Source organism: Aptenodytes forsteri, unplaced genomic scaffold, assembly GCF_000699145.1.
Source record: "Aptenodytes forsteri isolate BGI_AS27 unplaced genomic scaffold, ASM69914v1 Scaffold120, whole genome shotgun sequence".
NCBI lineage: Eukaryota > Metazoa > Chordata > Aves > Sphenisciformes > Spheniscidae > Aptenodytes > Aptenodytes forsteri.
Genome location: NW_008795938.1, coordinates 4,112,323 through 4,129,387, shown reverse-complemented (window position 1 = coordinate 4,129,387; position 17,065 = coordinate 4,112,323). Strand labels below are relative to the sequence as shown.

General features: G+C 59.1%; 1 protein-coding gene across 4 annotated transcripts in view; it reads left to right on the top strand.

Annotated features, from left to right (window-relative positions):
- The first annotated feature begins 5,405 nt into the window (after window positions 1-5,405).
- The window catches only part of TLN1 (talin 1), a 30,439-nt gene continuing 18,779 nt past the window's right edge, over window positions 5,406-17,065 (top strand). For all 4 annotated transcript variants that reach the window (XM_009285194.2, XM_009285192.2, XM_009285195.2 and 1 more), the window contains exons 1-18: window positions 5,406-5,569; window positions 7,803-7,900; window positions 8,136-8,265; window positions 8,498-8,650; window positions 8,956-9,098; window positions 9,509-9,636; window positions 10,094-10,154; window positions 10,448-10,552; window positions 10,897-11,052; window positions 11,283-11,384; window positions 11,611-11,687; window positions 11,869-12,049; window positions 12,767-12,880; window positions 13,217-13,325; window positions 13,821-14,029; window positions 14,147-14,245; window positions 16,263-16,430; window positions 16,714-17,008. In XM_009285194.2, the coding sequence (XP_009283469.1) occupies window positions 5,440-5,569; window positions 7,803-7,900; window positions 8,136-8,265; window positions 8,498-8,650; window positions 8,956-9,098; window positions 9,509-9,636; window positions 10,094-10,154; window positions 10,448-10,552; window positions 10,897-11,052; window positions 11,283-11,384; window positions 11,611-11,687; window positions 11,869-12,049; window positions 12,767-12,880; window positions 13,217-13,325; window positions 13,821-14,029; window positions 14,147-14,245; window positions 16,263-16,430; window positions 16,714-17,008 (2,458 nt within the window). In that variant the 5' untranslated portion in view covers window positions 5,406-5,439. The remainder of the gene's footprint in view (window positions 5,570-7,802; window positions 7,901-8,135; window positions 8,266-8,497; window positions 8,651-8,955; window positions 9,099-9,508; window positions 9,637-10,093; window positions 10,155-10,447; window positions 10,553-10,896; window positions 11,053-11,282; window positions 11,385-11,610; window positions 11,688-11,868; window positions 12,050-12,766; window positions 12,881-13,216; window positions 13,326-13,820; window positions 14,030-14,146; window positions 14,246-16,262; window positions 16,431-16,713; window positions 17,009-17,065) is intronic.

The window sequence follows — 17,065 nt, the reverse complement described above, 5'->3', positions numbered from 1 at the left end:
CGGGAGACGGGAGAGGCCTGGCTGCGGCCCCCCCACCCCAAAGTAGCCGCCGCTGGGCCTCGGGCTCGAGTGGGAAGGGTGTCTCCGGGCCGCGGCGCGGTTTTGGGTGGGGACGGTGGAAGACGGAGATCACCCCGGCAGCTCCCGCCGACCATCTCGGGACGGGGCGCTGGGGTGGGACACGTGGGTCTGGGTGGGTGCGGTGGGGCAGGACCGACCCCCGTCGGAGAACAGCGTGGGTCCCCACCGTGCCCCGGCTGGAGCAGCTAACCGGGCAAGGGAAACCCTGCCCCATCCTCTGCCTGTTCCCTGCCCGGCCCCGCTCCCTGCCGGATCCTGCCCGCACCCCTGCAAGCTCCCCGGCCCTTTGAATCTGCCGGCAGGATCTCTGTATGCTTCTGCCGTGGCTTCATCGCTGGCTGTTAGACCCATATTTGGTAGCAATAATTGTTTACTCCCTTCTCTCTCTCCGAGCCTCGCTGCTGAGAAGGGGAGGGGACATATTTTTGGGATCTTTAGCTTTGCCAGAGCCTGTGGGTTGCCCGGTGAAGGGTCCGAACCGCCCCCTTGCAGACCATGGGGTGAAACCCCCCAAGTGCTAAATGAGCAGGTGATGGTGCGCGGTGAGCACCGGCCAAGCACGCAGCTTGCTCACCAAATGGCATCGGCAGCAGTTTGGTGCATCCCAAAGTGGCACGTCCCAGCACATTTGGGGAAGGGGAGTGAGAAGGCTGAGGAAGAGGGAACACGTGAGGTGTCCTCCTTTCTGGAGCTGAGCTTTGCTGACTGCTGGGTGGAGAAATACCCCCCAAAACGCAGCCACGCTCTCCTCTCACTTTCTCCTTTCTGCCTGGCCGGTGGCACGGCGGCGGGTGAGTCACTTGCCCTGGCAAGCATGGGTGCCCGAATCAGGGCACCTGGTGGTCTCCGGAGGCTGTGAGAGCGCCCACTGCATCCCGAGTGCTGCTTTTGGGGTGCTGTGCTGGAGGGCTGGCTCACTAAGGACACAGGAGAGGTCGCGGATGGAGTCCTGCCCTTGCTCGCCCCCATGTCTGCCTTGGCGGTGGGCAGCCCGGGGGTGCCACTGTTTGTGCCCCCTCCCTTTGGAGGGCAGGGGATTCCTGGCAGGAGCAGACAGGCTTGGGGATGCGTGGGAAATGCCGGCAGTTAATGGCCGGAGCTGCTTCACCTCAGCGCTGGTGAGCAGGCAGGCTGCAGCTGTGATCCTCCAGCCCCACTGCCCGTCCACCTCAGCGCTGGTGAGCAGGCAGGCTGCGGCTGTGATCCTCCAGCCCCACTGCCCGTTCCCTGCCCGTTTCCCACGCCAAGCAGGGCTGCCCTCCCTGCGGGGGCGAGAGGATGCTCCTGCCCCAGCCATGGGTAACAGCCGAGTGGTCATGGGGATGCCATAGGGCTGGGGCTGGCCTCGCCAGCCACTCACACTCCCTGGGAGCAAGCTCGGCCTCGGCTGGAAGAAACCATCTTCCCGTACAACGTGGACGCGTGGCTGGGAAAGAGGAACCGGGCTGAACAGGCTCGGCAGCGTGCAGCACCGTCGCCAGCTGGGGCCGCCGGCTCAGCCTTCCCATCGGCGCGGGGCTGAGCCACCCGTGCCCCCGGTGCCTTCTGTGGCTGTGTATACTGGTCCCATACTGGAGAACCCAGCCAGAGCCTGGTCCAGCTTCTTACCGCGTTAATTTTTAACCTGGTTCATCGTGCTGTTCTGCAGACACCCATGTGCTGGCAAAGCCACTGCTGGCAGGCATCACGGTGGCCCGGTACTTGCCTGGCTGTGCTGGTGGCCGCGCTGGCCGGGCCGGCAGCCCCGTGCCTGCAGAAAGCCCCGGCAGTGGGGTGGTTTGCAGCTGATAAAGCTTCCTGCAGCCAGCTCCCGGTCCGGGGGTGGTCTGGAGTGGGGCCTTTGCCAAGTGAAATTTGGCATTGCCGTAAAAAAAAAAAAAAACCAACAAAAAAAACCAACAACAAACCCAAACCTCATCCGGAGTGTCCCTTAGAAAGAGCATGTTAAAAATGGCAAAATTGTTGCATTTGACGATTCGCAGCTTGTTCTGGAAACTTGCCGTGAGCGTGCCAGCAGGCTGCTATCGAATTTTTGGTTGATTTTTTTGTTTGTTTTAAAGATACAAAACCTCCTCTGTAACCGTTCTCGCAGCACTAAACTCAGCCGACACAAATATAGCAGTTATGTCACGTGACGGAAAACTCGCTCTCAGTGGTCCCGGCAATGACGCGGTGGTTCCTCGGGCCGGCGCGGCGCTGCCTGCCCGTGGCCATCCCTGCCTGCGCTGCCCCTGCCTTTAAGCAGAGCCCGGAGACCTCCGCCACCGCGATAGTTTTGCACGCCTAGTGCAGGGTGAGATGGAAGCAGCCGGGACGGCTCCAGGGGGAGGTGGGACGCCATCGAGACCACCCCCACCCCCTCATTTCAGGAGCGTACTCACGGCTCAAAGGGTTGCGCGCAGCTTGCTATAAAATGCAGAAGTGTGTTAATCTGGCTGCCGGCTGGCCAGCTCGCTGCTCCAGGGCCTTATCTGCCTTTGCATACCGACAACCGATTGAGAACGGGTTTGCTTGCTCTGGAGGCGAGCCAGCACAGAAATTTGGTGTGTGTTCATCACGACTTGGTTTGTTTGGGGTTTTTTTTTTTTTCTTTCCAGAGGGACAGTTTGAATTTCGCTGTCCTTTTCCTTTATTTTTCTGGTTTGCAGCGCTGGGCTCCCACACTCTCTCATCCCTTATGTCTAGTCCGGCTTTTCCTATCCCATGTGGTACCTGGAGGGGAGAGGTCCATGGGAGCCGAACCCTGTGTTGGTGCCCTGGCAGGAAGCAGCAGATTTGCAAACCCCATGTGATTAATTGCCACGTTTGCTGACAAATCCCTCCAGGGATTTGTCATCTCCTTGAGGAGGTGTACTTCTTATGCAGCAGAGAGCATTTCTGCTTTAGACGTTGATGTCAGCAAAGTTCAGCTGCTGGAGCCTGAACTGTTTCCGTAGACTATGAGAGTTAAAATGAACCATCTCCCTTTCCTCTGAGGACTTCCTTGATGTCGTGAGTCCCTTCCCTGCCAAGCTCTGTCATTTTTGTAAGAGCTCAGGAGTAGGAAGGCTTGAGCACTCATCCTTCTGCAGGGTCTTGGAAAGCACGGTGGCCCCCATGAAGGGTGTGCTAAGGGGTGCCTCCAGCACAGCGCCTGGTTTTGGCTGGCTTTGGGAGGGCAAGAGGAGGCTGCAGAAATGGTTGGGTATGGCCTGGCTCCTCTCAGTTCCGCTCTGCCGTCCGGCGTCCTCCCCTCCCCTTCCTCCGTGGTCTCTGACCTTGTCCTGGCAGTGGCACGTTCTCCTTTTCCTGCAGAGGGACGGAAAGCAGCTTTATGCTCAACTCGAGAATATTTTTAGATACAGCGAAGATGGCCTGGTGACCGCAGCAGCCCGCCCTGCATATGAAATATTCGGAAAGCCCTTTCTATGGCAGGGTGTTCCTCGTCCCTTCAGCTCCACAGCTTTGCTGGTGCTTCCGGATGGATGGCAATGGCACAGGCGGGCACCTCCGCCACCTCTTTCCCGCTGTCGCTGGGCTCCCTCGCTCCGGACCCGAAATGCATTTCATTCCTTGTCAGCGGAGCCAGTGGGGGCCGCGGGCCTCCGCAGAAACATTGCCGAACGGCTCAGGAATGTGGAGCTGGAGCCGTTCCATGTGCTGGCGGAGGCGGCATGCTCCTCCATCCCTGCCTCCCTCCCCGCACCACCAGCATGGCTTTATGGCTCTGCAGGAGGAGGACCCCTGCCTGCTGAGTTGCTCCTAGCCAAAATCGGATGTAGGAGCTTTTTATCCATTGCAGATCCTGCCCCTAGCCTGCTTAGGCCCTTGGTTGGGAGCAGTCCGCACCGGTGTACCCCCTTCTGCGGCGGATCGGAGCTGGCAGCGCCGGGCAGGGATGCACAGGCTCACCGTGTGCCACTGTGGTGCACAGCAGGGGAGGGAGGCTGCTGGCAAGCCTTGCCCAGGAACCTTCCCGGGCCAGGCTGAGGATGCACGTGGCCAGCAACCCTTCCCTGACAGCCATAATAGGAGGCCTGATGGGAGAAAATCAATCTAAAAGAGAACAAGCAGATATGGTGCATCCCGCCAGTGCTCTTGCATCCACCCACCAGCTGAGGTTTAAGGACAAGGCAGCCTGGGTCAAGGCAGAGCAGGGGACTCCTTCCTCACGAGCAGGCTCCTGGGGAGAGGAAAAGGGGTGTCACTGCTGGAGAGTGTCGGGTTGGGGCCAGCTGGGGACTGGGGATGCTGAGAAGGGCAGGGAGAAGGACCGACGCAGGGACCCTGAGGGGCGCACAACCTGGGAAAGAGCTGAAAGCAGCTGCACAGTGGGTAAACCCAAAGGAACGGGCTCTACAAGCTGCAGCAGGCAAGCGGGGGACTGACTTACAACCTCCTTTTACTTTTGTCATTTATTTCTGAATTTGTTTTGCTGTAAGAATATTGTCGTTTTAATTAAGTATTGTGAAACCTGGTGTGTCAGAGCCCTGTTGAGAAGTACTTGCTCTGAAGCTGATCTACGCAATCCTTCAAGCTTGAAGCTGATCCTTCAAGCTGGACCCAGCCTGGGGCCTGTTTCAGGTGGCGTGGTGTGGCTCTCGCGTGCCCTTGCAGTGAGACCTGCAGCGGCTGGTCCGTTGCCCTCCTGCACATCATCCTGTGCAGGGGTTCTCCGGTGCTGGGTTTGTGGAGCAGCTGCTGCCGTAGGCCCCGATCTCTGAGCACTCACTCAGTGTGAGTGGTGTTTTCCCCAGGTAATTATTTTTAATGGGCAGGTTCAGTGCCTGGTGCCCTTATCTCACCTCCCTGAGTGGCTCTGGGCTTTTCCGTCCCTCCGGGTCTGCCTGTGCTCAGGCTGCCGGCTCAGCACCGTCCGCTGGCAACATGGGGGGCCCTGATAGCCAGGGCAGGGCCCTGCCAGCTCTGGGTCAAAGCTTGGTTTTCCTCTTGTGGCTTCTATGTCACGGCAGGTTTAATTATAACCCCGTCTGTCGCGCTCTCCTGGCTTATCTCGCGTGCTCCCACACACTTGCTTCCTCCTCGCTGGCAGCATCTCCGCTCAGTACCAGCTACCGTTGCTCCTGCGGGCGAGCAGGCTTTGGGACCTTGGGACGAGGAGACAAGGCTCCCCAACGCTGGCCAGAGACCCTGGGGTCAGCACAGGGCTGGAAAGTGGGACCCCCTTGCAAGCTCGCCAGCACGGGGTGCAGCCCTTGCTTGCCCCTAGAAGCTGGGTCCCGGCTGTCGGGGAGCAGAGGCGCTGCCAGAAGGGAGAAGGAGGAAGGACCCTGCACACCGGAGGGGCCGGCAGTCAGAGCTAACCCATCTGTCTCCTCCAGCAGGTGACGCAGGAGTGGGGACAGCCCAGCCGCCACCATGGTCGCCCTCTCGCTGAAAATCAGCATTGGCAATGTGGTGAAGACGATGCAGTTTGAGCCCTCCACCATGGTGTACGACGCCTGCCGGATGATCCGTGAGCGGGTGCCCGAGGCCCAGATGGGACAGCGTAAGTCCACGGTGGGGCTGGCTGTCATGCCAGGGCCACGCCGGCTTAGCTCCTGGCATTTCACCGGTCTCCCTTTCCTCTCCTGTCTCTGTGCCCACCTGGGCTTTCCCAGAGCAGTGAGGGGGGTGGGGGGAGCAAGGTCCAAAACCTCCTGTGCAGTTGAGGCGAGGGGCTGAGCTCCTTGGGCTCCCTCCTCGACACCCCAGAAGAAATTTGGGGGTTTAGAAGGTAGGAAACCACATTTGGAAGTGAAATACTCATCAAGCTCTTTGAGCCTGCTGCACTTTCTGTCTCTACTCCTCTCTCCTACTTGCATCCATCACCACTAGCCAGGACTAGGTGGGTTTAAACAGTTGCAGGGGTCGTAGCAAGCGTTAATAAACCATATAAATTAAATTTTCCTTTCTTGGGGGATATATAGTCCTCCATCGAGTCTGTCTCCCACCGGCAGCTCTCTGCCAGACCCATGCTGGGGCTCCATTACCTTGCTAAGCCTTCTCAGCTATAATATGTCCCTGCTGCCGCCAGGCTCAAAAGTAAGCTTATGGCTCACGAGCTCATGATGTGACTCACGCCCATGCGGACGTGGCCTGTCCCCAGCGTGGATGGGGGGGCTGGAGCACTGAGACATCGTCTCAGGGGCTCTCCTGGGTCCCTGCCGCCTCTGAAAGCGGCTGTGCCATGGGGGAGAGGCAGCAAACAGGAGGTCAAGAGTCGTGGGAAGAGGAGGGGGAGTGCGGCAACATCTGGGAGCAGCAAATTCCTCGAGGATGAAAGGAAATGCCTTCTCGCACCGTGCCCGGCTGGCCAGCGGTCCGGCGGATCACAGCTTTCGGTTTCGGAGAGGGACTGAATGTTTATGTGGATGCAGGGCTGTAGCCATGTTGGAGGCAGCATTGCAATTCCTGGGCGTGAGCCAGCCTGCTTATAAAAAAAAAAGCAAGGGGAAAACCTTAAAGGGAAATGCTTATTCCCGAGTTCCTTTTCAGTTGCTCACACCTCTTCTTTTCCTATCAGTTCCTTGCAGCTTTTGCTTTTCTTTGCTCTCCTTACCCAGTGGCACTTGGGGGTCCCTTTTTGAGCTGCCCTTTTTTTTTGTCACCTTTGGACTGGGGGAGCTTCAGTGTAGCTTTCCAGCTCCGCTCTCGCTCTGTCTCAGGAAGCGCCTCTCCCTGCCCAAGTTATGGAACTGGGGCAAGCTGCTCAGTTTTCGGTGCTTTAGAGTTATCCTCTTGGAATTTGCTTTGAAAATAGGATGTGGTTTTTTTAGTTAAAAAATAAAATGGCAAGCCTCCGTGATTTTTCTGCTCCCTGTTTAGTTGAATCCTAATGGCAGTGTTAGCCAGCCAGGAGTAGGGCGGCTCAGGAATTTGTCCCTCCCCGCAGAGAGCTGCCAACGAGATGACTCGTTATAAACTTAGCAGCCAGCCAAGACAGCCTGCGGCGCAGGATTGTTCGAAAGGTGGAGAAGGACTTTTCCCAGGGCAAAGCCAGGCATGGTCCTGGCCTCTTGCAGCATGAAAATGGGGCTACCCCTGTGGGTCCAAGCTGGGGTGCCACTGCCCAGGCTCTAGCAGCAGCACTTTCACCAGGTACCCCAGCCCTGAGGGAGCAGGATTTGGTGAACAGCACTTATTCACCACCTCTGAGACCTTGTAAGCCTTCGTCCCATCCTCCTTCAGCCTCTTCCTCCCCAAACGGAGGAGTCCCACCTCCTTTAGTACCTCATACCAAGGCTACGTTAAGTTGCCTCTCTTTGTATTTTTTCAAACTCTGCTCTGTCCTTCTGGGGAGGTGCAGACTACACCACCACAGAGTACTCAAAGTGTGGATGTGCCTAGGTTTTGTAGACCAGTTCCCAGCACCCTTCCTGGTGATGCCTGGCGTTTTACTACCTTGCTTTGGCTGCTGCTACACGTTGCATCGAAGATTTCGGAGAGCTGTCAACCACAACTCCAAGCTTTTCCTTCTGTTGTGACTGTCAGTTCCAAGTTCAGCATTGCGTAGGCATGCTTCAGATGATTTTTTCCGTAGATAACTATGGTAAAACATGTACCTTGAAGCTTGCTTGCCAGCTTTTTGCGTACTCATTAGGTTTAGGCTCCAGCGTTCACAGTGCTGCTGTGCTTCACACATTGGGCTGCGCCAGCGCACATCCCCGGGTGCAGGCTGGCATCTTTATGGCCCTGTCCTGCTCAGGATTACCCTGGCAGAGACTTTACCTGTTTTTCAGCCAATGATTTTGGGCTGTTCCTCTCGGATGAAGACCCAAAGAAGGGGATCTGGCTGGAGGCTGGGAAGGCTCTGGACTACTACATGCTTCGCAATGGGGTAAGCATCCGTCCCACGTCCTTTCCAGCTGGTACCCACCTTGGCTCTGCAGTTGGATGTGCCTGCGGTGTGGAGGTGGTGTGGGTGCTTGCCTTGCTGCCTTGCATTGGGCCCCACAGCACCCCACGTCCCCCCCACAATTGCACCGGGGAGAGGGAGCTGTTGGTATGATGGTGGGATGTGGGCACCTTGCGCCGGTGCCACTGCTGGGAGCTGTGGTCCGCTGTGCCCGCAGGACACCATGGAGTACAAGAAGAAGCAGCGGCCCCTGAAGATCCGCATGCTGGATGGGACAGTGAAAACAGTGATGGTGGATGACTCCAAAACCGTCACGGACATGCTCATGACAATCTGTGCCCGGATCGGTGAGAGGAGGTGGCAGCAACAGGGGGGAGGAAGGGAGGTGGGGAGAGATGGCAGCATCTGATGGGGATACTGGGGGAGTGGCAGCAGCTCTGCGGTGGATGGCCTGGCAGCGGAGATGTCCGAGGAGGGTGTGATGCTGGGGAGGGGACACTGCTCTGCACCCCTGCGTTGCTCCAGGCTCTGTATTTGGCAGCAATGTCGTGCTGAGCTTGGTCCTCTGCTCTTCTGCAGGCATCACCAACTATGATGAGTACTCACTTGTTCGGGAGATTATGGAAGAGAAGAAGGAGGAGGTTACCGGCACCCTCAAGAAAGACAAGACCCTGCTGCGAGATGAGAAGAAGATGGAGAAGCTCAAGCAGAAGTTGCACACAGATGATGAGTGTACGTGCCTGCAGGTGCTGGGGACAGGGTCAGCCTGTGCCAAGGGCCGCAGGGAGGGGAGCAGGGACCCCTGAAAGGGGAAGACCCAATGCAGGGGAGCGGAGGTGACAGTGGAGAGGACTGTGACAAGGGGACATGTGCCCACACTCCCTGGAGTGTCTCGTGCTTGGTGGCCCAGGGCAGAGGGGTGGGAGCCAGGATGCACCAGACAGACATCCGTTTCTTGCTCCGCGTGAGCAGCCCCAGGGCCGGGACCAACCCTGCCTGGGTGCCCGTCCCTGCTCATGCCCTGGCATTGCCTACAGTGAATTGGCTGGACCACGGCCGGACCCTGCGCGAGCAAGGCATCGACGACAACGAAACACTGCTGCTGCGGCGCAAGTTCTTCTACTCTGACCAGAATGTGGACTCACGAGATCCTGTGCAGCTCAACCTGCTTTACGTGCAGGTATGGCTCCCCAGAGTGCCTACCTCTGCTGCCCCATACCAGCCCCCTGCCAGGGCTAGTGGCTGAGGGTTTTGGCCAGGAGCCACCATGGGCGGCACCTCAGGATGCCCAGTTATGTCCTGGGTAAGAGCCAACACTGGCAATCCCAGCCCTGATGTCTGTGTACTCTGGAGCTCCCCAGGGGATCCCGTGTCTCCTCTGCCTGGTAGGAACCATCCTGAAATCCTGATGCTGTTCCTCTCCTAGGCATGGTGATGGTCCCTGTAGGGGACAGCCTTCCCCTAGATCCTCCTCTTTTTCATGGACACTTCTTTCCTGTCTGAAAAACGGGTCCTGCCCGGTGTGGAGGGGAGCGGTGGCAGGGCTGCGTGGCTGCCCAGCCCACGGCGATGTCTTCTCTTTCCATGCAGGCTCGCGACGACATCCTTAACGGTTCCCACCCTGTCTCTTTTGACAAAGCCTGTGAGTTTGCCGGCTACCAGTGCCAGATCCAGTTTGGGCCGCACAATGAACAGAAGCACAAGCCAGGCTTTCTGGAGTGAGTGTCGTGGGGACCCCCAGGTGGCTCGAGCAGCTTGGCAGTCCCCAGCACCGCGCCAGCACACGGGGCTCTCGGGGTGTGGTTGCCTCTGGTGCGAACCCTCTCCTCCCTGCATCACGGTGCCCAAGAGTGGAGGTCCATGCCGGCTGCAAGGGGTGCCAGCCCCCCGTCCTGCTCCCTCTGGCACCCCCCAGGACATGCAGCCAGCTCTGATGGGGGGGGACCCCAGCCCACCGTGCTGGGGGGCTGCATCCTCGGCACCTCCATCCCACTCTCAGCAGGGCAGCTCCTGGGGCAGCTTTCATTACTGCAGCAACCTCTCCCACATCCTTCTTGCTCCCAAAAACTCCCAGCCCATGCCCTGGCAGGGTTTTGTCCAAGGTTCTTTGTAGTCAAAGACAAACGCTGGCATCGGGCTCTGCTGCTAACAGTTGGCTTGGCTGTCTCTTGGCAGACTCAAGGATTTCCTGCCCAAGGAGTACATCAAGCAGAAAGGGGAGCGCAAGATCTTCATGGTACGTGCAGGGGGGGTGTTGAGACCTGGGCTGCTTCTTCCTCCTCACCGAAGGTTGAGGCTGCTTTTGTCTCTGGAGGCAACACAAGGTAGCTTGGCAGATGAGAAACAGGAGCAGGAAGCTGTAGGTGGGCTGACAAGGCAGCTCCTGAGGTCCCAGAGGTCAGAGGGATGCTGTAGCAGGGGCAGGGGATGCCAGTGGGGCGGGAGAGCCTGGAAAGGCTGTGACAGGGCGATGGTGGCACAGCCAGGGGACCGTGAAGCTAGCGTGATGTTCTCTCTTTGCTGTCACAGGCCCACAAGAACTGCGGGAACATGAGCGAGATTGAGGCCAAAGTTCGCTACGTGAAACTTGCTCGTTCCCTCAAGACCTACGGGGTCTCCTTCTTCTTGGTCAAGGTAGAGCAGCGGCTACCCCCAGTCCCACCTCTCACCGGCCAAAATTCCTCTTCTCCAGCATCCTTCCATCTGTCGTGTCTCTAGCTGCTACCCCTCAACCCACGTTGCTCCGGTTTTCCCTGCATCTCCACTGTCTACCCTCTCCTTCTTCTTGCCTTTTCCTGTGCACTGCCTTCCCCCTTCTTGGTTCATGCTTTTTCTCATTTTCAAGCCCCATGTCATGGTTGTGACCACCAGAAAGTGTGGCCTTGAGGGTGTTTGGTAGCCACAGCAGGCCTCAAAGGTCTCTGCCTGGACGGATCCGTCCCGGGGATGGCCCACAACCTTTCTGTTGCGGTCCTCAGGAGAAGATGAAGGGGAAGAACAAGCTGGTGCCGCGGCTGCTGGGGATCACCAAGGAGTGCGTGATGCGTGTGGATGAGAAGACCAAGGAAGTGATTCAGGAGTGGAGCCTGACCAACATCAAGCGTTGGGCGGCCTCGCCCAAGAGCTTCACCCTGGTAGGGACCAGCCCTGGTCCTCCACCCCCCGTCCCCGGCGGTGCCCCCGTAGGGGGCTGCTCTCACGCCAGTGCCTCTCTTGGGTATGGCCCCATGGTGGGACAGCCTTGCCCTCCTCTGGTGCCTCTCCTGGCTGCTGTTTTGGAGGCTGGTGCTTAGCACATACCAGAGGGGCTCAGGATGGCCGCCAGCGCCCTGCTCCGGTGCTACCCTGTGCCCTGCCGTTGCAGGATTTTGGAGATTACCAGGATGGTTACTACTCAGTGCAGACGACGGAGGGGGAGCAGATCGCCCAGCTGATTGCCGGCTACATCGATATCATCCTCAAAAAGGTGAGGCTGTGCTGAGACGGGCACTGGTAACCGTCCCCTCTCTGGAGAGGGGTGCAGGGTGCCCCTTCCAGCTGCCTCCAGACAGCCATTGGCACACAGTGCTGCTGGGGGAGCTGGAGATGGGGCAGGGGGACCCCTGTGGCCTCAGTACGGTGCCTGGGCTGCAGGAGGAGGGGAAGGCTGGGAGGTATGCGCTGGCTGACACATTTTCTCTTTCCCTCTGCAGAAAAAGAGCAAAGACCACTTTGGACTGGAGGGGGATGAGGAGTCCACCATGCTGGAAGACTCTGTGTCTCCAAAGAAGTAAGTCCTCCAGCAGCAAGTTAGCTGCCAAGCCGAAGCTGAACGGAGAGCGGGCTCCAGCCAAGCTTGCAGCACAGCGTGTCTGGAGGAAGAGCTGTCGGTCCTTCGGTGGCAGCACTCCTGCAGAGCCTGGTGCCGGGGCCATGGGCATCCCTTGACCTGGTATTTCTCCCCGTTTCAGGTCGACCGTCTTGCAGCAGCAGTTTAACCGTGTAGGCAAGGCGGAGCTGGGTTCGGTGGCCCTGCCAGCCATCATGCGGACAGGGGCTGGAGGGCCAGAAAACTTCCAGGTGGGCACGATGCCGCAGCCTCAACTGCAAATCACCAGTGGCCAGATGCACCGAGGGCACATGCCCCCCCTGGTAAGCTCTCACTTGTGCCCACCGTAGGGCACAAACTCAAAAAGGTGCCCATTGGGCTCGTGTAGATCCATCCATTTGGGTCTGTGGCCAGGCACTGGCTTGCTGTGAAGAACAAGGACTCTGTGCCGCTGGCCTCATGTGCTTGCTGGCCTGGCTGAGCTGGTGTCCTCCTGCACCCGCTCTGCAAACTTGAGCTACACCCTGGCGTTTCCCCCTGGCCGGCAGCTGCAGCCTCTCCTTCAGGTTGAGCTGCCCCGAGCTGCTATGCCTGGCCAGCCCCGACAGTGCCGTGGTTTGCAGCAGAGCCCTGTACCTGGCTTTGGTGCCCCCCACGTCCTCTGCAGCTGGAGAAGCACTTGGAAAAGGCCACGAGGAGGCTGTTTTCTGTGGCCCCACTCAGCCTGCTGTGGGGCTTGCTGTAAAAGCCTTGTGGGGTCCCACTGCATCTGCTCCCCACTCCCCGAGAGCTGGCTAATTGTGAGACTCACTTGTACCCACGGTGGGACGGGGCATTTCCCAGTGGGAGGTGCAGAGGGGAGATCCCCTTTTTGCTAGGTGCATCGCTTCTTGCTAGGTGCACCCCCCTTTGTGGAGGCGCCTACCTAGAGCACTGTCATCAGCAGCACCTTACACCATGTTGCAGGGAAGCGTGTGAGCCAAATATTTAAGCCTAGATTTCGAGCCTCCAGCATACCTCAGTCTGTCTCCGTGTTGCAGACTTCAGCCCAGCAAGCCCTGACTGGCACCATCAACTCCAGCATGCAGGCTGTGCATGCAGCCCAGGCCACGCTGGACGACTTCGAGACCTTGCCGCCCCTCGGGCAGGATGCTGTGAGTGCCGGGTGAAGGCAGGGTGCTGGGGGGGACCTCGCTGTAGGTTGTTGGCTGGGCTGGGTGAGGCTGGCCGCATTCCCAGGGGAGGTGTCAGCGGCTCCTGGGGGGATCTGCTGCCTGCAAAGAGGTGGAGTTGTATCCCACTCTGTGGGCAGGAGTGGAGGGGACACTTGGTCATGTTGCTTGGTCAGGATGGGCTGGGGAGTTTTGGGTGGTCACAGCTCTTCCTTCCTTCTTCCTTGTCTCCTCTTTCCTGCATCTCTCTGTGTGAGCATGGGTACAGCTACCCACTACCTCCACCACCATCTCCTGACCCTGTTCTCCCCATTTTAGGCATCCAAAGCTTGGCGCAAAAACAAGATGGATGAGTCGAAGCATGAGATCCACTCCCAAGTGGATGCTATCACTGCCGGCACAGCCTCGGTGGTCAACCTCACTGCAGGTACGCGGAGGGTTGGAGAAGAGGGATGTCCCATCTCTGGAGAAGGCTTGGTCTCTCTTGTCTGGCTGAAGGTCGCGGCTCCTGCCCTCCGTCAGAGACTGGATGAGCCAGCCTGCCCCAACTAGAGCTAAATCAGCCCCGACTGCTGCTAACGTGCCTGTAGAGCTGGCCATGCCCCCACAGCTTGCCCTGCATTTAGATCCCTGCCTGTGCCCAGCCCAGTCCTTCCAGTCTTTGGCTGACCAGTCATTCTCTGGACAAGGAGCATGTTGTCCGGTCCCTGCCATAGCTCCAGGCACAGCCGTTGCACGATGCAACTCTCTTTCCCAGGCTCTCCTGCCTAAACTCGGCTGATGCGACCTGCTTTCAGGCTTAGGAGCCAGAGGATCTCTCCCCTCTCCCAGGAAGGAGAACCACATCGGTGACAGGCGCGGGGATGCTTTTGGAGCATCACTTGAAGCGCGTCCCATCCTGACTTGTCTCCTCCCTGTGCAGGGGATCCAGCGGACACGGACTACACCGCTGTGGGCTGCGCCGTCACCACCATCTCTTCAAACCTGACGGAGATGTCCAAGGGTGTGAAGCTGCTGGCTGCACTGATGGAGGACGAGGGAGGGAACGGGCGGCAGCTTCTGCAGGCAGCAAAGAACCTGGCGAGCGCCGTCTCGGACCTGCTGAAAACGGCACAGCCTGCCAGCGCTGAGGTGGGGGGCAGGAGGGGCCGTGGGGCTGAGAGGAGGGTGGAAACCACGGGGAACCATTGGGTGAGGTTTTAGGGCTTGCTCATGAGCCTGGTGTTGATTTTGCCTCGTTCCTTGCAGCCTCGCCAGAATCTCCTGCAGGCTGCTGGCCTTGTGGGCCAGACCAGCGGGGAACTGCTGCAGCAGATCGGGGAGAGCGACACCGACCCTCGGTTCCAGGTGAGTGCACCTGGTGGCACCCAGGAACACCCGCTCCCTAAAACCATCAGCCTTTGCACAGGACCTGGCAGGAGGGCTCAGCCGGCGGTGACTTTGCTGAGGGAGGGGACAGGCCATTGTCCATCTCTGTCCCTAGAGCCGCTGTGATATAACGCCTCTTATCTTGTGGATTCCCACATAGATCCCAGAAAGCCGGTGTGCTTGGATCCTGCCTGCCTCTGACCCAAAGACGGTAAAAGCGGGCTGTAGGCATGGCTTGGTGGTCCCTGCCCTCTCCAGTGTGAGGGGTGCTCCTCTGGGGACTATCAGCTGAACTCTTTGGAAGAGGGCTCCTGTCAAAAATCTGCTTTTCTGGTGGTTGGCTCTCAGAAGTCCATGCACTCAGGTCGCCGCTTGGGTGGGCGCTGCCCTGGGAGTCCTCCCTTGCAGCCGCCTTGGCTCCTGCCTGCCGCTCCCTGCCTGTGGGAGCTGCCTGCCTGCCCCATCGGGGAGACCCAGGGTGGCTGGAGCCTCATGGGGTGGTTCATTTTGGCTGAGCTGACCTCCAGCCGGCTTGCTTTCCCACGACTGCTCCTTCCAGCACAAGGGAGGTAGCACACTGTGCTGGGGAGGAGGATCTAGCCATAGTATAGACCAAAACAGGCTCCAGAAAAGAGGAGTTTCTGTTCATGGTGGCCACACAGCCTCAACATGAGCAGAAAAGCCTGGACAGATAGCCAAGGGGAGCGGAAAAGCTAGCACCAGGGCAGGAAGCCATGCTTGGCCAGGCAGCAGGGCCAGGACAGGGCAGCCCCAAGGGGTGGATTTAGGACCTGGAAGACAATTTGCACATGTGCAGCTGGATGCTCTGCCCTGCAGCTGCCAGACCCGAGTGTATCTACTTCCCTTCTTGGGCTCGGATGCAGCAGTCTGGGGACTCTGGAGCTGGGTGCATGCGCTCTCTGGTCTCTCCTCCTGTCTGGAAAGGTGGCGGATTGCAGCGGGAGTAGTCTTGGCTTGCAGGGGGCGAGGGGAGGCTGAGACACTTCTGGCTTGGTGGCTGGAGATCTTAGCTGTCGTGGGGTGCGGGGCCGCTCGCTGTGAGCATGCACACAGCAGGAGGATTGCAGGCGCAGCAGGCAGAGAGCGCTGCCCTGTGTACCAAGGTCTTTGCCCCAAGCATTTGCTGTCTAGCGCTGGTGCTGCCAGTTTTCGCTGGCAGCGTGCCACGGGAGCTAATCCTGATGTCTGCAGCGTGCTGTCATGTTTGATACCCTGCAGGAAAGCAGTCTGCCGTGTGCTGGTTGCTGCCTGTTGTGTGCTGGCAGCGCGGTCCCGTGCCTTCTCTGCCGCCCCTGGGGGAGAGGAGGCTGGTTGCTGTGTCATACCTCCTTTAGCCCCGGGAATGACAGCAGAGATGTAGCCCGTCACTCACAAGCTAGAAAATAGCTGGCATGCTTGCAGTACAGGTGACCAGTGTGGGCAGCATCTCCCGCTCGTCTCTTGCTGGTGGGGTGAGCCCATGGGCAGGCAGCTGCCCCCATTGTGGATGTGCCGCGGCTGGCTTGTGCCTGCCATTTGGCTGGAGGGGTTTGTCATTTTTTTGCTGTTTGGCTTTGCACGGGGTGCAAAGCCAGGCAGCGCCGGCAGTGCCTTGCAGCATGTTGTCACCGTGGTACAATCAGGGACTCGGCACAGGTTGTTGCCTGGGGAGCGGGCAGTGAGCAGGTCGTGGGTGTTGGGGTGATGCTGAGCGTGGCCCGAGCTGCTCTGTGTGGCGTTCGTGGCAGTGCTGCGGGTGCAGGCTGTGGCTCAAGGCCGGGTTACAGCCTCACCGCCAGCTGTAGCACACAGTAGGGATGGAGTCAAGGTGTGCCAGCCACTCCAGGTGTTCAGTGCTGCTGGTACTGGGACAGAGTGGATGAAAGGCCCCCGAGAGCTCACGTTTCCCTGCTGAATATTTCACGAGAGCCCTGCGGGCAGCTGCCAGTGCTTCCGCCACCTTGGCTCCTGCGCTGACACTTTCTGTCTCCCCCAGGACATGCTCATGCAGCTGGCGAAGGCGGTGGCCAGCGCTGCCGCCGCGCTGGTGCTCAAAGCCAAGAACGTGGCTCAGAAAACGGAGGATGCGGCCCTGCAGACGCAGGTGATCGCGGCTGCCACCCAGTGTGCCCTCTCCACCTCCCAGCTGGTGGCCTGCACCAAGGTAAGCAGCAAGGTTAACCCTTGCCTCGGCATGGCTGCAAGCATCACTTGGCTGGTGGCAGCTCCACGGTGGGGTCGTAGGTGTGCTAGGACCACACATCCTCAGGCGGGACATTAGGGTTCTGGCACCAGAAGCGTGGGCTGCCTCGGGCTGGGGTCCTTGCCACTGTGCCCAAGCACTGAATATCCTCTTTGGAGGATCAGAAGTTGGGGACAGCTGTCCCCGCACAGCTCCTACAAGGAGCCCACCACGCTCGCTGCCCAGCCTTTCTCTTCCCCTCCAGGTGGTGGCTCCCACAATCAGCTCCCCGGTTTGCCAGGAGCAGCTGATCGAGGCTGGCAAGTTGGTGGCCAAGTCGGCGGAGGGCTGCGTGGAGGCCTCCAAGGCAGCCACCAATGATGACCAGCTCCTGAAGCAGGTGGGGGTGGCAGCCACGGCCGTCACCCAGGCCCTGAATGACCTGCTGCAGCACATCAAGCAGCACGCCTTGGGCGGGCAGCCCATCGGGCGCTATGACCAGGCCACCGACACCATTCTCAATGTCACCGAGAACATATTCAGCTCTATGGGCGATGCTGGTGAGAGCAGCTGATGGCACGTGGGGTAAAGCACAGTGGATGGGGGGGATCGGGGAG